Genomic DNA, 22,096 nt, shown 5'->3' with positions numbered 1-22,096 from the left:
AGGGCTGCCGCAGAAAGCGCGGGCAGCCCTTTGATTTCTGGGGCTCTGCGTTACGGGATCACCGTTCTAGCTAATGGCTCTGCCTTTCCCTTAACGGATTCCGCCGCTGCGTCTGGGGGGGGGGAAAGCGAGGCTTTGATGCCGTCTGGGGAAATTGATCCGTGTTTTTATGGAGCCTCCCGGAGCAAGGAGCGAGAAGCCACAGCCCAGCCTGTGAACCGCTGCACTTTGACTGTTGGGGGCGGGGGTGGCTGTGAGGTCTTTACCTGGGAGGTTGAGAGGAAGATGGGTCTAGTCCCCCCGCCTCTCCACCAAACACCGACTGCGCTAACTCGGAGGGACCTTGCTGCTGTGTGCGCTCGCAGCGAGAAGGAGACGGGCAAGAGCAGGGCCGGGAGGGGGGGGGGGGAGGCTGCATTTGAAAGCCTCCTGTGGCTGTCTGACCCGCTCAGCCAGCGCTGGGGGGGGGCGGGCAAGGCCACGGGCCCTGCCGTCCCCTTGTGCGGGGCTAGGAGCCAGTGTGATGCTCCCCAAACACGCTGTTCTGCGCGCAGCTCTTCACAGCGAACACCGCGCGCTGCGCGGCCCCTGCGGCGCGCCGCTGGGTTTCGGCAACTCCCGGGTGGGATGCGGCCGACCTGGGAGGAGAGAGGAAGGAGGGTCCCCCGGGGCCGTCTCTGGCGGTCAATGATGGCCCCGTTAGCGGTCAGAGAGGGGCGTCTGGCTGCGAAGGGTGCAGCGGGCGCAAGGCGGATCCTGCCAGCCCCGCCGGGCAGACGGAGGCTCCCGCGGAGTTTCCCAGCCTCCCAGCCAAGCACACGCGTCGGAGGCTAACGGAGCCCTGCATACCACCGTGAGCCTGCGTTTTCCTTCAGCTGCTCCGCCGGGATGCTGCTGTCGCTGCACCCGCCGAGACCTGGCGCGTTCTGCCGCCTTCTGGGCAGGGCCGGGGATGTCTCCTTTCCCTCGGCTCGCCTCCTCTCCACGCTTTTAACCGCCGGCCCGGGACTGTTTGCCCGCTCTACAGCCGACCTGCCATTCCCCGCCCCCCCCCCCATCCACGGGCGAACAGCTCAGCCCGCGGGGTAGTTGCTGGGAACTTCACCAGCCCCCGGGCTGATGGCACGTGCGCAGCTGCTGCGGGCGTCACGCGTGTACCTGTGCGCGGGCAAGGCGCACAAGCGACGAAGCCCGCAGGCGTGTGTGACTGCAGCCTTGTGCACGCGTGTGTGTGACTGCGTGTGGAGGGCAGGGGTGGGGGCGGGGGAGCGTGCCGCGCACGTGCCTGCGCGCCCTCTGGGGGTGCGCCCGGGCCGGAGCTCCCTCAGCGGCACCCGGGGCGGCGCGGAGGCCGGAGAGCTGCTGCTCCAGCCCACCCCGGCGAGCGGCTCCTGCCGCCCCCCGAGCCATAGCGACGGCCGGGGGGCTGTCAGCAGAGTCCGGTTCCCCGCGGCGCGGCGCCTCCTCAGCCGGGTCCCGGGCAGCAACCGCCGCCGCCGCATCCCTCCGCCCGCCGCCGCCGGCCCCGCCCTGCCGGGGGACCTGCATCCCGCTCCTCCAATCAGGGGCCGGGCTGCCTCGGCCACGTGACCCCGGCGAGCTGAGGGACCTGCTGCTTCCCCCGCGCCAGAGAGATGCGGGCGGCAGAGCGCGAGAGCGGGCGGCGGCCGTTGGGCTGCGCAGCGCCGTGACTCCCTCCCCGCCCGGAGCCCTATGGCAGCCGCCGCCGCCTTCGCCTCCCCCCTCCTGCCCGGCCGCCGCCGCCGCCGCGCCTCGGGCTGAGCCCGGCCGCCGGATCGCGCCAGTGGCTGGGAAACTCTCAGGATCGTCATGCCGGGACTGGGCTGCCTCTTCCTGACCCGCTGCTGGCCGGGGCCCCCGGGATGCTAGGCAGCCCCCCCGCCCGGATCCCTCCTGCCCCCCGTCGCCCCCAGACCGCGCCGCTTCGGGGAGCCCCTGGCTGCTGCTGCTGCCGCCGCCGAGTTGAGTTAAGAAGTCATGGTGCTTGGGGAAGCCTCCCCCCCTCGGCAGTGCGGCGGCGGCGGCTGGACACTTTGCGATTGCTGCTGCTGGCTGCTGCTGCCGGTGATGTTACTCCTCATAGCCCGACCAGTGAAACTTGCCGCTTTCCCTACCTCCTTAAGTGACTGCCAAACGCCTACCGGCTGGAATTGCTCCGGTAAGCTGCACGCCACATCCCCCGCCACCTTCCTCTCGGTATCCTTTTCCAAAGGCGGGCTCGTCCCAAAACCTGCAGATCGCGGCGCTGACTGCAAATTACAGAGCACTTCGCCAGCCCTCCCTGTGACTGTCCAGCGTGCATTGCCGAAGGAGGGACTGGACAGCAGGGTAGAAAGTGCAGGGATGGCTCAGGACTTCCCCCACCCTGCGCTATAGTGGCATCTGCTTGAGCTTTCCTTCCAGCGGTGTAGTCCATAGAGTTTGTTGCAGGCTGGGCACACAGTATCATTTTGTGATCCCGCAAAACTGATCAGTGCCATGGGGTGTTTTGTTTTTCATAACGTATTAGAAGTGAGAACTCTCTGTGTGTGTGTGTGTGTGTGTGTGTGAGAGAGAGAGAGAATTTTAGGAGAGCGAATGCAATAAATCACGTTGTGGCTGTCTGAGAAATGCTGATGCCTTGCAGAAAGTGCAAGAGTCCGTGCTAGGTCGCCTTTCCAAGAAAAAGCAACTCCTGATAATAATAATATGGAAAAGGTTAATCCTGTTGGGCGAATACCCCTTTTTTGTCACTGCTTCCAGGCATTTCGATTTTGTTGTAGGCATGGGATTTTGTTTGCTTTTCTGTCTTTCATTATGTAGTATTCACTTTGTAAACCCTATAGTTTCTGGAGAAAAGTTAGCAGAGGAACCGTTTGCGGCTGTCACACTGGGTATTCACAGGACCAAAGGGCACGGTAGCTAGCCGCAAGTGATCGAGTAGTAACGCCTCTTTCCTCGAGTTCTTCTGCGGGCTGCTATTAAACAGGCTTTTCCGCTTCATCTGGTCAATTTCAGCCCCTCTGGAAAGTGCCTGCCAGGCACAGTGCGGGTGAAATGTACTAATTGAATAAGGAAGAGGATGGGTACCGGAGTTCTTGCCCTTTTAGATCAGCTGCGAGCTGGCTTTGTGACTGATCAGCATAGCCCTTAATACAATAATAACAGTGCATTGCGTGGAGTGTGTTTACCATTTGTGCAGTATTTTCAATACAACCTCTGTTTGTCAACGCCCATGGTTTTCTGTTTCTAGCTGATGCTCAGTCCTTCTTTTTGAAGCACTCTTTTATAGAGAGAGAGGGAGACAGATCTCCAGACCCATTAGCAGGCTTCTGGTGAAGCAGAATCACTTGGTCTCTTTCAGTGACAAAGTGATGTATGTTTAAATATGTCACGTTGTGTGTGTGTGTGTTGGAGGTTGGGAGACAAGTGCTGTGTATAGGTTAAAGTCAAATGCTTATCTATCCACTGATTTTTTAAAAAAAAAAAACCCTGGAGTCTCAAAATAGGGTGATCCCAATCTTTTTTTTTATCATCCTTAAAGTCGCTGACTTTACAGTGAATATAACATTTGGGTCAGCAGGCTATGCCTCCAATATTCGAGGTGTTTCTGCAATTAGACCTTATAATAGGGTTCTGAGAAAATATCAACCTTCAAGGTAATATATGTATAATATATATAATAGATGGACAAGAAGCAATTTTTGCTGTTTTCATTTTTAATATTCAGTGATATGGCTAGAAGAATTAGAACATTTAAAAAATCAGTGGGATTAAATCTTAATGGATTTGGAGTGTAATATAACTGTTTTGTTTAATGCTTTGCTACACACTGTCAGAGTGAGATGGCAACTAGTGAAATCTGAAATTCACGCTGGCATTCATGAGCTAAATCTTCAGCCAGATCTATTGGTCTGCAGAAATGAAGGGAAAGAACTAGGTTCACTCTGAAGAACCTGGCACTCCTCCTGTTAACTTAGAGGTGATCAATCTTCATTGGAATCAGACAGACCATCACAGAAAACACACAGCCTGTTTATCTTTATTATTGGGGCTTTGTTATGGCATTGTCTGGAGAAATTCCAATTTGGACTTTAAACCCAAAGATCTGCTATTGCATGGAAAAATGTTGAAACAACCAAAGAAAATATAATACACCAGTCACTGGATCATTTTTGAGGAACTGGAGTCTGTTTAATACTGTAGAATAAAGAGGGTGGAGGTGTGGGGAATAATGACATAAAGTGTGGATAATTGAAAAGAGGGAAGGACAGAACATCCAGACTGTATTATTTCACCAACAAGATTATGGTGCTATGTAAATTAGAAAAGCAATCACCCTGTATTGTATATCCTGCCAGACTGAAGCTGACAGTATTTTTCTGTTTACATTTAAGGTTATGATGACAGAGAAAATGATCTCTTTCTCTGTGATACCAATACCTGTAAATTTGATGGGGAGTGTTTAAGAATTGGAGACAGTGTGACTTGCGTCTGTCAGTTCAAGGTAAGAAGATTGCTGTTTCATTCTTTAATTCACTAATAAGAATACAAATCTGGCAATTTATTTCTCTACATGCAGTGAAGTTAGAGGGAAAACCTGGCAGCAAGTATAGAGAGCTGGCAGGAGAGCTTACTGATATCAAAAAGACATAAGTTTCTGTGGGCAAATGCAGATGCTGTGGTTATAAATGTCCCTTTGCGGTCTGCAACTTCAGGTTGTGCATGTGTGATTTTGTTTCTGGGCCCTTTTAACAAGGATTTTAAATCCTTTCCAAATTTACTAATGATACTGATCATGCTTTATACACCCAGTGTTCTGTTCTAGATAGAGAAATAGATCTGTAATGTGCTTGTATGATATTTTTCAGTAAGGCTGCATAATGGCAATACTTCTGGTTGTTTATCAGATTTCAAACCCCCACAACCCCCGTCCAAAATCACAAACTTCATTTAGGTGTTAGGTAATTTTAGTGGGCTATTGTTGATTTTCTCCCCTCTCACCACCTTCTTTCTCTCTTCCCTCTCCATTCAGCTAAGTCTAAACCTCAGGCATCCTTAAAGTCACATAGTTTAATCATAAAAAGAAAAGGAGTACTTGTGGCACCTTAGAGACTAACAAATTTATTAGATGCATCCGATGAAGTGAGCTGTAGCTCACGAAAGCTTATGCTCTAATAAATTTGTTAGTCTCTAAGGTGCCACAAGTACTCCTTTTCTTTTTGCGAATACAAACTAACACGGCTGCTACTCTGAAATTTAATCATAAAGTATTCCTTCTAGTGTGTTTTGCCTAACCCAGAAAACAGCTGTGCTTTGCGTAATTATTCAGATAAAATTTTTGCAACTTATTGAGTTTTGAGACTGTACCAGCATATGCTATATATACACCTATGCCCAAGTGGTTTTTTGCATTTTAATACAGCTTTATTAAATTGTAAAACTTTTTTAATAACTATTTAAATAGTTATAGTAGAACAGACCGAATGGTGCAGTGTTTGGTATTACACTCATCTCTAATGACTGATTTCATTTATTATTGACCATTGATAGACTGTTTACTCTAAAGATTGACAAATATCATTTGTATTACCAGAGGCAAAAATATCATATCTGAGGAGGAAAAAGACAAAATTAATAATGCCTTAATTTAAAAAATGAAAGAACATCTCACCAAATGTAAAACAATTGTTTTACTAAAATTACTGTATTTAACATTAAATGATTGTATTTTTCCATTGACAGAGATAATATATATGGCCCTTAACCAATTTATTAGGTTTCCAGTTTACATATGGTCAAACATTTCATGTTTAACAATAAATGTTAATGTAGAGAGTTGAGTGGTGCAGCATTAGCATTTGTAACATGTTTAGTTGTTTAGACATTTTTATTCCCAAGGAAACCCTATAATGCAATCAACATTTGTGACTTGCGCTGTTGCCTGATGCCGATACCTGTGCTGTGCCACTGACATATTGATCATACAGTGTCCATAGAGAACACTATGTTCTTGTGTTTGGTCACAGTTTGGCACTGGCAGTAGGTTTAAATGGAACAATTGCCAGGGAGGAGCAAAGCAAGACTTTGCTAAGGACAGGGGACACAATGGAGGCTATGTTTTCCCAAGGAAGCATGCCAGTCTTTGGTGACTTAGAATAAAGAAACCATAGTAAACCTCAGTAGAATGCATTCTCTTGGATTTGGGAGATAAGTGATATCTATGCTGATGTTGGAAAAACATATGACGTTGAAATATACCAGAGAAATAAGATACAGGCTTGCCAGGTTTCATCATCTGGGTAATGTTTATAATCTTAAATGAAATGAAAGTGAAGTGATCAGGTGATTGTGGAATTCATTGAAAGTCCTCTGAAGTCAATGGGAACCTAGCCATTGGCTTCAATGGTCTTTGGATCAGGCCCCATATTAAATCAGAGCTCTTTCTTTTGGCTTTGGCCATTCATGGAGCCACATATTTGAACATGAGCTCGTAATGCAAGCTACCTATGGTTGATGCTATACAGACAATGCAAATACTTGTGTGGTTGATGCTGTCGGTTTGCTAGAGTCAAAGTAATTCTTGCGCTTCTGAAAATCCTTTACTTTAATAGAGTTAAAACAGGGAGGAACTTGGCTCATCATGTAGCATCAGTGGGCAGTTTAGGATGCAGGAAGGGTACACAGTTTTAGCAGAAAATGAATTCTAATACAGTATGAGTTGATTGAGTAACACACAAAGTAACACATGGGGTATATGGAATACAGTCACAAATCCATATGGCTCAGGTTAGGGGGTTTGCTTAGTCAGAATTCAGGCCTGCTTTCCATCCACCCTTCTCTATGGTGACAATGAGCAAATCAACAGAGGAGTGCCCATCAGTTTAATTATTTTTTATGTTTTCTCTGGTACTTGCTCGGGGCTTTAACTGCAGTTGGAAAGCAAAGATGAGGGTTGCCTTTATGCTATTTAAAACTCCTGTCTGGCCACCCCTTTATGTGTTTTTTATAACACTGGTTCAGATAGTGTCCGGCCAAACTGATTTAATAAAATAAACATTTGTTGCTTGAAAGGCATATTAAAACCAGACTGCTTTGGGACATTTGAATGGGCTACTGCTCCAAAGCAGAAGATAAATGATGGGGGTTTGCCCCCAGTTGATTCATTTTTGCTTTTTTAACACTGCAAAAATATAGACCACCCATTGATTTCACCTGGTGAGGAACTTGTATTTCACAAGAGAGTATTCTCTCCACATTTGTTTTAATAAGAACAGAAGTTCAATTCTTCTTGTGTTAGAGCACAACCCTACATGTTCATTGGGTATTAATGTATCAGGCCATTAATCATTCCCTCTCATTGGAGTTCATTGTTAGCTGTAGGTAATAACCTCAAGGATATAGAATTAACCAACATTTTTTTTATGACATCATAATCTTTGCATATTAGAAGGGCCTTTATTTGACTGCTCCTGACTGCACTAGTCTGCCCTAGACTAGCGCAGTCCTTCTTTTTCCTCTGTGACCACATGAAAGTGTCTGAATAAGTACTTGGGTATTTCAGTTGATGCTGAGTTTGTTTCTCTACATTTAGGACCTGATCTTGAAAACATTTACACACACATGTAACTTTTCTTATGTGAGTAATCCCATTTGCTTCAATGGGGCTCCTCACATGAGTTAGTTACTCAAGTATTTTCAGGATCAGGGCCTTAGTTAAAGAGTTGTGAGTTGTTGTATTATTGAAATGCATTTTCATATTACTTTTCATGCTCAAAATATGTGAAGTGTGGTGTCAGTATTTATCACATCATGCTTATGAGAGTAGGAAGTAATCAGTTTTGTAGTGCTAACATGAGCGGGAGTTACACAAGTATGTCAGCTTCTCTGGAAAATAAACCTTCTGTGCTAAATAAACCTTATAAACTCTGCTAAGCCAATATATTCATATGCCTATGATTATAGGCATACAACGTTCCAAATGGTATGAAAGATAGTCAAGGGCCAGTGTATGGTGAAATTAGGGCATACTTATTGTTCTTGCTTTCTTGGGTTAAGCAAATATATGTTAAAAATACATGTCTGAGAGGGAGAATTCTACATAATAGGAACATTACGTTTCAGTGAATGGGAGTTTTGACATGATTTGGCCCTCACTGAAACTCATCTTGAGGCCTAGGACTTGGTGTACTGAGTCCTGAGCCAATGCCCAGAATGTATGGCTGGATTGAGGAAAGACTGACAGTCAAAATCCAGTATGCCACCAACTGCTGGGACTAGAGAGAAATACGTTTTATACCAATGGAAAGCCGTGAATGCCAGTTTTCCATTGTTATAAAGTAGCAGAATCCAGCTGTGGCAGATCATGAGATATCAGATTATTAAAATCACAATAGTCTGATAACTATTTTGATTTTTCTTCCCCACTTTAATTCTGATATGATTTTTCCACCCTCCCCCCTCCCCGCCCCAGGTTTCAGTGCCACTGGTGCTCAGAACCACAGTTAGTACCCTCTGAAAACTTCACATATCCACGTTCACTGTTGCTGAGCAGCAGCTTTAATTTTTTTCTTTTTGTTAATATAACAATTTTGTATAGGTGATGGCATAAAGAATGGATAATAGAGGCAGAAATGCATCGGGCAGGGAACACTTTTTGAAAAGGAAAGGATGTTTCACCTACATGTATGCAATGACACGTGGCTTGTTATGAGTTACACAATGCACAGTTCCACCAGTGAGCCTGAGTCTCAGTTTGAAAATGTCAAAAGTCCTGAAAATGCCAAGATGGAAGAGAAAGAAAGGATTTTAAATCAGAACACAGTAGCATCCTCCACAGAATGCAATAGTCTCTCAAATACCTTGTGTACTTCTAAATGTACAGAATTTGGGGTGAAATCCTGTCCCCATTGTAGTCAATGGAAATGTTGCCGTTGACTTCAGTGGTCCAGGATTTCACCCTTGACCTTTTCATTCAAATCCTGCTCACTTTATGCACATGAATAACCACATCTGAAGTAATGGGGTCATCCACATAGGTAAGGAAAGCAGGATGTGGCCCTCACTGTTTTGAAGCTAGTTGGCATAAAAATTATTAATCTTATCCTGCTCTCACTGAAACTAATGGAAAATTTGCAACTGTCCTCAGTGGAAGGAGGATCAAACTCTGTGTTTCTGCTTGTAATGGTGAATGTTACAATATTCTGGGCCAACTCCTGAATGTCTTGTTCACATAAATAGTCCCTATGGTATCCGTGGAACTTTACGTGTAAGGAAACTAAGACTTGGTCCTAAAAAAAATCCAGTTGTTTGTGTTAATTGTCTTGGTAAACTATTCCAAACCACCCTTCAGCTCTGTCCAAATCACTGTTAAGCTTCTGGGTGAAATCTGGCACTTCTGTCTTTGACATAGGTCAGATTTAGAATGTATTCTTCAAAATGGCAAACAGACACATTTTAATCAATAGTTCAAAATCTTAGAATTGATGAGCTGTGCGCTAGGAGAAGAAAGCATTTTTTGGTATGTTTATGAAAAAGAAGGTGGCATAGCAGGCCTGAGAGTTTTAAGAAAATATAATACATAGGGAAAATGTCACTCATCTTGGACCAACCAAAATGTCACTCTGACAAAGTCTGAATAATTTCCTGGCTATATCCCTGTGTGGAGGCCTGCAATTAATTCAGCTCACGCATGTGTTAACCATTTCTGTAGCCATTCGTATCAAGGCAGATTTCAAATTCATATTGACATCAGTTTCATACTGGATATCACATGTTTTAGCACAACATAAGACACTCAGCATAAGACAGCTAAATTGATAGTATGACTTTTTAATTTTTATGTGGTTTTTAAACAGAGGTGATCTTTTGTAAATAGTAATCTTGATTATTACTTTTGTTATAATTAAACAATGAGGCATATCAGGAATATAGTAGTCATGAGATAATCACATCCCTGGCATAATTATCAGGTAGAGGGCACATCCAAGTATCTCTAATACCTCAGAGTGTGATTATCTTATGATAACGACACCCTGTAGATTGCCTAATTTCCATTATGAAATGGAATTATTTTTATTAAAATGAACAAGCGGGGGAAAAAACTTGTTCTTTTTGTGATGGAGGAAAATAAAGCTGATAGTTGACAATACTGAGCAGAAGTTTCAGCTGAGCTGATAGTTTGCATATTATTCAATCTCTCTGTTCTTCAATATTGTTGACTTTACATGCCTTGTAATTCTGGCCCTGATGCCCTCAACATGAAATAGAGAGCTGTGAACTCTAGGAAATACTGTAACAAGAGCTTGTTGAAAAATTTCAACATTTTAATGAAAAAAGGGACACATCTTTGGTGACAATTTTCAGAAAAAAATCCATCCTGTTTTCTAATCCATCCAATCAGTTCTAATTATGAGAGAGCGCATATGCCTATTATCCTCCAATGGGAGTGGGAATGCATACTTTGCCATACCAGATAAGACCAGAATTACATCTTGTCTAGCATTCTGTCTCTGAATAGCCAGCACCAATTACTTTAAAGATATATGAAAGCCCATAGTGGACAGTTACAGAATAACTAGCCCATATGGGAACTTTCTTACTCACACTGTCAGTTAGAGGTCGCATTGTGCCTGAAGCATGACCGTTTAATATCCCTTCATTTTTTTTCCTGTAGTCCTACTAATAATGATAGATTTGAAAAGAATGAGCAAGGATCAGGCAGTTTCTTAGCTCCTGCTGTTTTCATGCTGTTTTATTTTTTGACAGGGAGATGGGGGGGGTATGACTTGGTATGATACCATTTGGTGGTTGTTACTAATTACATTCTTTCTTTTTCTGCATTCATTAGTGTAACAGCGACTATGTGCCGGTGTGTGGCTCCAATGGCGATACCTATCAGAACGAATGCTACTTGAGACAGGCTGCCTGCAAGCAGCAGAGTGAAATACTCGTGATGTCGGAAGGATCATGTGCAACTGGTATGTATAATACTTAGTTTGTAGACTATATTGAGAACTTGGTTTGAAATCAGATAAAATAGCTTGCATATCATGATAAGGAGTCTTTGGATTCCTGGTGTATTAACTCCAGATGAATAATTTACCATATAGACCTTAAACAGCTACTGTCATCCATTCCTTTTTTAAAAGATTCTTGACATGATTTTGAGGTGCAGGGCATAGAATACCATTTCTGTTTTAATATTTATCTTGCATTCTGCCATGTGGTGTGCATTGTATACATATATATAGTGTGAATACAAGTAACTGGACAGAGAGATTAAGTTAACCTACAACACTTTGCTTGTGTCAATGGCACTCTGTAATCTGGAGGGGACAGCCTATGAATGTTATTGCATATTATAACTTTTCCATAGGCTTTTTCTAATATATTTAGGATTAGATCCCCAATGGTATAAATCAGCATAGCTTCAGTGACTGCCATGGAACTGTACTGATTTATAGTGGCTAAGGTTTTGGCCCTTAAACTTTAAGTTAAATTAGTGAGATTGTGCAGTGGTCTTCTCTGTATTTCATGGAAGAATTAATTGAGTATTATTTCACAAGGCACCTTTCTTTAAGTCAGGGCACTGTGAAATATTCTGTAACATACAGAAAGGTGAATGAGCACAATCTGACATGAAAACTGACTTACTCTGTGATGGAGTTCTCAGTGTTTTCCTTTTGTTTTCTGTGTTCATTAGAGGTGGGCAATGAAGTTAACTTGAAAGAAGAGAAGGATCAAACCTTTGTTCCTTGAGGGAACTCTTTAAATGTAAAGCAAAATTTTTCAGGTTTTGTGCACTGCAGCAATCTGTTTCTTGCACCTAAGAGAAAATAAAATTTAAATTATGTAAATTAAATTATGCTTCATCTGAGATTGCTACCTAAGACTTTGCAAGGGAAAAAGCACATTCTGTAATGTTCTTTGTCTACAAAGTGGTATTTTCTGGAGTTCAGGCAGGCAAAGTCTGTTTTGGCAGAAGTTTCTTTTAGGAGAGATACTGGGCTTTTTTCATCAAAAAGTTTAATAGAATAATTCCACTTCCTTGCTGCATCATTTCTTAATCTCTCCCATTATCTGTAGTAGTCACTTTGGAGACCTCCTCTCCGATGCTAGAGGTGCTCTAGCTGGAAACTGGGATTCCTGAAGTCTTGAACATTTTGTTCTCTTTTTCCTCCTCACAAAGACAAGACTTCTGTCAATTATGGACCTGATCTATAGCCTACTGAAGTCAATGGGAATCTTATGATTTGCTTTGTTGGGCTTTAGATCGGGCCTTATCTGAGAGTGCTCTTTGCTTTTCTTGGCATGCTGGGGAGTTACTGGATCTCTCTGTGGATGTAGGCAGAGACAGCAGAATGTTAATCACAAGAGTACACCTAATCCATTATGCTGAGAGGAGAGCGCTAAACCAACTGATCTGGAAGTTTGGATTCTTCCAGATTCCCCCCAAAGGGTGGGGTAAGAGGGACCAGCACAATCCCATCCTACAGTGGAGGGAATGTCACTGAGAACATCTGATGAGAAAGGGAGGATGGTCAGAAAGAAACCCCTTGAGGATGGCTAGGTGGAGTCTGGATATGAGTGTGTGGAAGGAGAAAGGAAAAACATGGAGCTTCTTTCCTCCAAACAGCTGGGAAATGCATGGAGTACATAAAGGAGAGAAAGGCTAGTGTTCATCTCTCCCCAGCTGCCAGGCAGGGAGCCTCTGCTTTCCAGAAGCCAGTAGTGGTGTGAGATTGAAGAGACCTTTCTCTCACCAAGCAGCTGGCCTGGAGAGGGTGTGTAGTGGGGAGTATGTTGGAGAATCGGGTTAGGAATATGGGTGTTGCAAATGATGCTAGGTAGTAGAGCACCATCATATTTTATTCCTTATTCCAGCCACTCATTGCCTCTGATGTTTATAATCATACTGTTAAAAAGTCCACAGTTTCAAGATTTAGCCAGCTAAAAAACCAACACAACTGAGTAACGTGGCTCATCTGTTTGTTTAGCTAGCTGCAAGATTTAATTGGTAACCCACTGCTGTGGCAAAAAAAAATAGTCTTGTTAATCTGAAGAATTTTTTTTTTATCTGAATAATGATGGAGTTTACAAACCGACTTAGATTAACAAGATCTGACTGTAAATAAATTGGCATTCAACTCTTGATATACAAACAGAATCACAATCTTGCCTTTGCAAGCTCTTCATTTGGCTTTCTAACTGCCTTTGACACTGAGCAGTGCTTGCGAGTTGAGCTCTCCAGTAAAAAGAAGCTTTTGATAATGTAACTTTCTCTTTTACTTTCATCAATGCCTTTATTATATTAAACTGCTGAAAATGGAGATGGAATTTAGATTTTTTTTTTAGCCAGACATCTCTCCATTTGTGTGCATTTTTATACGTTGATTTGTTAAGAATGTTTCTTAATGAAGTTCTTTGCTTGACAGTTTCATGTAGCTGCTCTTCCTAAAACTGGAAACATAAACAGTCCATCTAAATTTCGTCAGGTTAAGTTGAAGGATTTAAAGACAAAGCACTTGGTTTAACAAGCAAGTAACCTTTAGGAGAGTCTGTATTTCTGACCATTCCTTTAAAGGATTAAACTAATTATTTCAGCTGACAATGTTACTCTGAAAATGTGGTGGGGAGAGGAAGGAAAGATTAGCAATTTTATAAGAAGGCTTTGTTTGCTTGCTAGGTATTCATTATAAATATTTCCTTTCTTTACTGCGTAGCATTCAGTTTATTGTAGGAATACTGACTCAGTGTCATCAAACATTTCTGATATTCTTATATCTATAAAGCTCTTTGATTGTTATGACTATATGTCACATTCATTTCTATATGTTCTACCACCGAATTAATGTTGTTTTTCTTTTTTAAAATGTGGCATGTATAAAGGGGGGAATGAAATTGCACAGTAAAGTAACTTAGCAAAACTGTTAATCACAAAGCTCTTGAAGAAGATGGTTTATCACTTTCAGCAAATGAGACAGAGACTTAGGAGAACATTACAGCACTTCTGTGCTTGGGCTTTTTCTGTCTTTTATGGAGACTTTTAAAAAAGAAAATTCAGACATCAGAAAGATGGACTGAGTGAACCATGTAGAGATTAGATCTCTGTAATTTACCCAGGGATGACATTAAACATAAAATACACCCTGATACATTTAACTGATCAGTGTTGCCTTACATATTCATAGGTCATATTGTCACTTCTGAATATAAATTTCATTGTGTTTTGTCTTCAGATGCAGGCTCAGGATCTGGGGATGGAGGTAAGAGTCCTCTTTTAATATTACTCTGCCTATCTAGATGCACAAGGTCTTTCCCCTTTCCGTAGTGTAAGTGGATGTACTTTTTAGTTATGTTGTAATGCTATGCATTGTCTTTCATTTAGGTTTTTCTGAAGTGACATTTTGCATTTTAGTCAAACAGAACCCTCATAAAGACCTTCCGTTTTCTAGGGAAATTCAGCAACCATATTATTTCTGAGAAGATTCTGTATTATTTATGAGTTGTACTAGGTGCTCTATCCCCATCTGCAGTTTCTAGCACACTCATTTATTTTAAGTTTAAAATAATATTTCTCCTGTTTTTAAAACATGAACCAAGCCCCTTGTGTTGTCAGTCTTCCTCTGGAGGATTCAAACCCAATAATTTGCAGTACTAGAGAGCATTCTTGTAGTAGTTATGCAGTAGAAATGTCATTGGTAGGAAAATGATGATGTGGCTTTAAAAGAAAACACAACAAAACCCCAGACTCTAACTACTTACAGGGACAGTGTCAAATATTTTACGCCTTTAATTTAGATTTTGTTTAAAAAAATTGTGTGTGGTGATTTGTTAGTTTAACATTTTTGAGTTAGGTCATAGATCTTGTACACTATCTTCCTGAGCAAGAGACAGTGCAGAGCTGTAAAAGCGGCTCTGGGATGCATGGGGATGTCTATGCTACAGTCAGAGGTGTGACTGCAACACACATGGACGTACCCAAGCTAGCTTTGATCTAACTAGCTCAGATAACAATAGCAGTGAAGCCAGTGCAACATGCGAAGCAGCATGGGCTGTACAGGACTCTGGGTAGATTCTCAAGAGACAAGCCCAGGCTGTCATGGATTTGCCGCTATTATTCTTTGCGCTAGCTAGATCAAAGCTAGTCCAGGTGTGCTGCAATCCCACTTTGGATTGCAGTGTAAACATCCCCACAGAGAGAAGGACAATGTCTCCCAAGCACCCTGGCTGTGGCAGAGCAGGGGAGTAAGTTTTCTGAGTGTAGGATCATTACTTGACCAGATTGTGACTACTCCTAACAAAGCCTCATTGGCTGGTGTATGGAAAAGTGGGGCCATGGCTTTGTCCCTAGGGAGCATAGGTGCAAAACCCCTGTATTCCCGCCCCACTGCCGCCCACCTCAGCACCCAGAACAAATATCTGAATAGGCCTAATGTGAGCGTGCAAGGAGAGAAAATGTTGCTCCCCTCTAGACCCCTGCATAGTCACATCGGGACTAGTCAGAACCTCTCCTTAAAACAGTCCCCTATGGTGTTGAAAACTGTACAGAATTGTGCTAATACAGGGACTGTAACAGGATTGCTTGCCCCTTAAGGGCTGGTAGCCTGGGATCAGCCAACCCTGTTTCTGAAGGAGCCCCCTGTGTTGTATTAGCTTTGATGAGGCCTCATGGAGGACAGCTGATTCTGCTACAAAGGGCAGCAGGAAGCTGGAGAAGCCCAGGAAGCTGTGGCAGAGAATGAGAAAAGGCTCTTGTAGGGAAGACACTGGCACCAGGGGTGTAAAGCTGAGCTCCAGCCTGGTAAAGCACAGGAGTGATGATTGTATTGGCACCCAGCTCTGAGAAGGAGGGCCGGGGACTTCTTATCTTAGAGAAGAGAGACATTGAATGGGGGCCTGGAACCGGAGGGCCAGACTGTGTCAGGACTAAATCAACTGGACCCCAGGAGGAGACTGTTTTGTACCTTTGGATAGGTGATGTGCAGTTCTTAAGGGGCCCTGAAGAGTGACCTCTGGTCATGAGGGAGTGCTCTGGAGGCAGCTGCCCTTTTCAGGGACACTCCAAATCTTACATGTTGTGGGTCGCAACTTAATAGTGAGATTTTCTCATGGACCAGTCAGGCTGCATTCATGACTGCAGGGATATCATTTGATGGGATTTAGCCACTGCTTTTGTAATTTATTGGGTGGTTTATGACGAGGTGAGCTAACGTCATAGGACCAGCCAGCTCTCTGTGGCTCACCAGTGTAATTATGTGGTCCATTTCATGTGAAATACAAAACAAGACAACGTTACCTAAAGCAAAAAGTAAGCCAGAGGTCCCTCCCATTGATTTCAACAGGGCCAGGGTTTCACCCTAGGTAATTTTAATAATAATACTTTGCACTTTCAGGTTTTGATTTTCCTCCCACACCAGTTTTATATTGTAACTACATTGAGTTCAGTGAAATTACACTGGTGTAAATCAGGGGTAAGAGAGATGGAATCAGACTCCTACGCTTCTTTTCACCTGGAGATGCTTATGTAAAACATTTTAAACCTTATACACAGTAGATAAGAGTAACCATGTCATTGGCATGTTATTGCCTCATACAGTCTGAAATGTATTGTACAACTACAGAAAGCCAACTGAGCCATGGACATTAAGTGATTGGGTTAACTTATAGTGAATTAATCATTTTTTTCTCAACCATTGTTTGCCATATCACAAGTAAATTGGCACTTTTTTGTTGTTATCTAAGTTCTCTTCTTCTGTTGCCCCAACTTCTGGAAGACAAAAAACAATCTGAATTTTTTAAAGTGTAATTTAATTTCACTTTCAGTCAGCTAAAGTTTTATTTAAAAGTATAGGAAAGGAATTACATTTATTGAGTAATGTTCATGGTTTTAGAAAGTGACGATTGATTTTTGGGTGCTTCTGTTTTTGCATAGCCAGCTTGAGGCACCTTATAAAGTGGCCTGAGTTTCAGATAGTAGGGACTCCGTATTTTCTAGAAGTCAGGTCCCTTTTAAGATGTCTCATGGTGGGCACCCAAAAAACCTGAAACCTCAAAATCTCTAGTCACTTCTGAACATTTTGCCTATATATTTCTGTCTTGGCAGAATCTTTTTAAGCTACAGAATGTGGATGAAATCTTCAAAAGTGCATAGAAAAGAAGGATATCTGACTCATACTGTATATTCAGTACTTACAATTTATACTTAACTTGGGCCTTTCTAACAAATGATCTGTAAGTGATTTTTCAGATGGAGTCAAATTAAATTAATGTTTTATATATAATGTATATAGATATAGATATACCAAAGAGAACAGATAAGATTTGAAGATTGTTTATAAAAAATATAGAGGAACAAACTTGGCCATTCTCCTGAGATAGTGAATTCAGACTCAAAGAGCAGAACAAGCAAAACATAACTTTCAAACAATTTGAGTTGAAAAGCAGATGTTGACAAAAGACAAGTAGAACAGGACCTCAGGGTAGTAAGGAAACAGATCTGTGAAGTAGACGGGATCAAGTTGGAGCATCCATTTAAAGGTCTACAAAGCTGCCTTCTATAATATAAGATTTAATAGCTAATGCAGTTCTCAGAGTACAGAAGTATATTAAGGTGCGTTGAGAAGCCAAACCTAAGTCAAGTAAACACTCTCACTACATCATTCTTTACTAGGCAACCTCCTGTTATAAAGGCTGCAACAAATTCTAGATTTCATTAGAACAGGGCTTGAAAAATCCACTCAACAATGATGAGTGGGAAGTTTTCCATGGCAAGTATGAGAATCTAGTCATCAACTACTGCATAATTTGAGTGTTCTTGATTTTTCTTAAACTTTTTTTCTCTTATGGTTTTGAAAATAACCTTACAAATGTAAACAGAGGCAGTATTGTCTTCCCAAGTCTGCAGACTGGCAGCACCAGTGACTCTCCAGCTACTCATAGACTTGCCAACCAGCAGCGGAGTGCAATTAACAAAGCTAGTCAGTTTCACTGCTGCTACTCCTAAGGCTCCAAGCATCAGCAAATCTGTCAAAATTTGTTAGCATTGTGCCATTGCTGCCTGTGACTTGAGGAAGCGTATGAGCAGCAAGAGCGGCCGGTTCTGAAGATATGTATGGGGAAGTTTAATTTTTAAAAAGGGGCCGGAAGATGAGTAGAGTAGTGGAAAGCTCTCCCTCATACAGTAACCAGGAGGCTATGGAGTGGGTTGAATAGATAAAGTGCCTGCTCCCCTCTCGCAAATGGGGGTAGTGAAGCTGCAAATTTATCTGACACCTTCTGCTCAAAGGCTAATACAAAAGATATTGCAACCAAGATGGGTCCAGGAAAAACACCTTAGCAGAAATCTCAGCACCCCACTTCCTTGCTTTTAAGCAGCTGGTGGTGATGGGGAGAGTGTTTCTTACAAGGTCTTTGCTGCTTGTGTTCCTCGACGCCTTCATATCGACCTTGGGCTGGTAGGTTCAGTCCAGATATTAGAGTGTCTGGTAAATTTTCCAAACCTGCACTAGTGTGTAATGCAGACACAAGGCTTGACTCAATCAGTAGGGGGCACAATCACACGTCACCCCTAAAATGTTACTGCCTGGTTAACAGGAGGCTGTACTCTCCCTTCACTGTTGGATTCAGTGGGCTCTCCACTGCATAGTCCCTTAATGACTTTTGTGGATTTCCCATTTGGATTTCATGCACCATTAACATCCCCCGAGTCTGCTCCTGACTCCCTCCTATGTGAACGTGAGGGGTGGCAGCTCTTGCAGAAGCCATGTTCCAGAAGTAGTGGGGAAAGGAAGCTGTGCATAAAAACAAGACCTCTGCCAGTGTCCTGAGAGACATGGGATTCTTATGCTATTGGGGTCCACGCCCCCAACCATTCATGAGAACCCAGGGGAATGATGAATGCACCATAGGATGAAACTCAGTTTCCTGCTCTTGTGGGAAAAGTTCCCTAAAAGGAAACATAAAGGTATAGAATTAAAAGCCACCTCTAAATTTCCATGGATCATGGAATAGGGGATAGAATTATTATTTTTTTTTTTTAAAAAAAACTGTACTCCAGAAGTTACAGTGCCAATCAAATGCAGGGGCCTAATCAATAAAATATAAAAAAAGAATCATGCTTTGATGTGAAAAATTTCATATGCAGAATTCTGAAGAAGAATAATTTAAAGAGATCCCACTCACTTTCAATCTGTTATTCTTTAGATGGCTGAATCTTTTTAGAACCCAAAGTAATCCCATTTATTTGTCTTGAAATGCTTCACAATGAAATCTTGCTCGTTTCCTAGTTTCTTTAAAACAGGTACAAACTCAAGAGGCAATATTTTTATTATTGTCCTTAATGTACTCGGAACGGGTTCACCTTGATTACTTGTTTCACTGAAATTTCTTTTTCCTTGCCTTACCTGTATATATAGATCTCACTCTTGCTCAGCTTTCCTTCCTAATGGATAACAAGCTAGCTAGGTACCTGTATGGCCCCCATTACTGCAGTATCTGAGAATCTACTATGACAAAGCTCTGTCCTTCCCTCCGTGGATCCCGCATTTCCTGGTGGATTTCGCTAGCCTCAGAGGCTCACTGTGACCCTCCACGTAACTCTTCTTTCTCTAGAGACACGGGTCACAGTCTACTGAGCCATTTTCATCATAAGCCAGCAAGGGAGGTGAGGAGAAGTTATCCTTCCTTGCACAGTCTCTGTTGTCTCCCAGTCTCAGTGATTAATCAGCGGGCAAAGGTGGGCGGGGGGGAGCCCAGGCCCACCCTCTACTCCGGGCTCCAGCCCAGGGACCCTAATAGTATCAGCTATGGTCGCTGACCTTTTAGAAACATGACATGTACAATTCCCTGGGCTACTTCCCCCACAGCAGCCCTCACTTTCTCAAGCTCCACTTCACCCTTATCTCAGGGTCTCCTTCCTTATGCCTGATATGGTGTGTACTACTCAGCCTCTCCAACAGCGCAACTTCTTCCCACAGCTCCTGACCTGCACACCCACCTGACTGACTGGGAGGCTTTTAACTAGTTTCAGCCAGCCCCTGATTGACTTCAGGTGTCCCAATCAACATAGCATTCTCCCTGCCTTCTGGAAAGTTCTTAATTGGCCCCAGGTATCTTAATTGACCTGGAGCAGCTGCCATATCACTTATCCTGGTACCAGGGATTTGTTTAGCCTGGAGCTAATATATCTATCTCCCACTACTCTTCCATAGCCATCTGGCCTTGTCTCATCACATATCCCACCCCTTTGCTCAACACCATAGAGTTGGGCAACTTGGGACACCAGGCAATATGCTCGTGACAGACCATCAGCATTGCCATGGTGGCATCCAGCCCTGTGCCGTATGCGGAACTGGAATGGTTGGAGGAATAAGAACCACCTGGTGACCCTTGCATTCTTTTTCTTATTCCACTGCATCCACTGGAGGGGTGCATGATCCGTCACAAGAGTAAATCGCCGGCCTAAGAGGTAATAATGCAGTGTCTCCATAGCCCATTTGATAGCAAGGCATTCTCTCTTGACTACTGCATATTTCTGTTCTCTTGGGAGAAGCTTTCTGCTTTGGTAGAGGATCGGGTGTTCCTCTTCTCCCACCATTTGCAACAGAACTGCTCCCAATCCCACCTCGGAGGCATCTGTTTGTAAAACAAATTCCCTGTTAAAGTCCGGGGCTTTGAGTACGGGGTCATTACAGAGGGCCGTCCGAAGGTCTGTAAATGCCCCCTCTGCTGCGTCAGTCCACTTTACCATGTCTGGACCTCGGGCCTTCACCAGGTCCGTTAGGGGACTTGCCCTAGTGGCGAAGTGGGGAATAAACTGTCGGTAGTAGCCTACCATGCCTAGGAACGCACGGACCTGCTTCTTTCGTGTTGGTCGGGCCAGTTTTGAATTGACGCTAGCTTATTCGTTTGGGGCTTCACTATGCCCCTTCCACAATATATCCCAGGTACCTAGGTTCTGCTAGCCCTATGGTGCATTTAGCAGGATTAGCAATGAGGCCAGCCCGCCTTAAATTGCGCAGCACTGCCTCAACTTTCTCCAAGTGGGTTCCCCAGTCTGGCATATGGATGATGACATCATCTAGGTATGCAGCTGCATAACTACTATGGGGGCGCAGCAGCTTATCCATGAGGCGCTGGAATGTGGCTGGGGCCCCATGTAGCCCAAAAGGGAGGACGGTGTACTGGAATAACCCATCCGGGTGGAGAATGCTGTCTTTTCTTTAGCTTCTTTGGTCAGAGGAATCTGCCAGTACCCTTTTGTCAGATCCAGTGTAGTCAAGAATCGGGCACTAACCAGTCAGTCAACCAGTTCGTCGATGCATGGTATGGGGTATGCATCAAACTAGGATATTTCATTCAGTCAGCGAAAGTCATTACAGAATCTCATGGTACCGTCGGGTTTAGGCACTAGAAGTTGTTGTATCTCTTGCTCGTGCATTTGCACCACGCGGTACAGGAGATCTTTCTTCACTATGAAGTAAGGTCCGGGACCCGGGACTTTCCCATCCACAGGTATCCCATCAATCTTGACCACCTCTTTCCTGGCGTTATCATATCTGGGGTCCTCTGCCTGGTCCCGCCCAAAAGTCTCTCTCCCGGGACTAACCGGCCCAAGCTCCCAGGGGCCGGCTTCTGCTTCTTCCAACGGCTCGCCACTGTCATGGCTGGGGGCAGCTTCTGGCTCACCTTCTGTGGTGGAAGTTTCTCTGTTGGCTGCTCGCGTCCATCTGCCTACTAGGGAGGTCTTCTGGCCCTGGGTCAGGATCTGGGCTCCCAAGGCCTTCACGGCCTTCCTCTCTTTTTTTTGTCTTCCGGGTCTTTCGGGGGGCTGAGAAATTTCAGCGAACATCGGGGGTTGACATTCCCCCGGTGACGAGTCGCTGTCCTCAGGGTCCCCATCTCCCTCCAGCCTCTCCGGGAGGAATAAATTATCAAACCCTGGATAGTCCCTCCCAATGACTACAGGATATGGGAGTTTAGGAACTTCGCCCACGGTCACCTCAATGGGGTTTCCCTGAACCTCCATCTCCACTGGGATGGTGGGGTAGTGGTTCACGGCCCCATGCACGCACGTCACTGCTATGCGTTTGGC

General features: G+C 43.9%; 1 protein-coding gene across 1 annotated transcript in view; it reads left to right on the top strand.

Moving 5' to 3' along the window:
* Positions 1–340: 340 nt before the first annotated feature.
* Positions 341–22,096, top strand: part of TMEFF2 (transmembrane protein with EGF like and two follistatin like domains 2) — a 185,791-nt gene continuing 164,035 nt past the window's right edge. The window contains exons 1-4 of the mRNA XM_038422848.2: positions 341–2,179; positions 4,398–4,507; positions 10,850–10,979; positions 14,241–14,267. Coding sequence (XP_038278776.1) covers positions 1,999–2,179; positions 4,398–4,507; positions 10,850–10,979; positions 14,241–14,267 — 448 coding nt within the window. The 5' untranslated portion in view covers positions 341–1,998. The remainder of the gene's footprint in view (positions 2,180–4,397; positions 4,508–10,849; positions 10,980–14,240; positions 14,268–22,096) is intronic.

The sequence above is a fragment of the Dermochelys coriacea genome, chromosome 11 (genome assembly GCF_009764565.3).
Source record: "Dermochelys coriacea isolate rDerCor1 chromosome 11, rDerCor1.pri.v4, whole genome shotgun sequence".
NCBI classification, from domain to species: domain Eukaryota; kingdom Metazoa; phylum Chordata; order Testudines; family Dermochelyidae; genus Dermochelys; species Dermochelys coriacea.
This window is presented reverse-complemented; position numbering and strand designations above follow the sequence as displayed.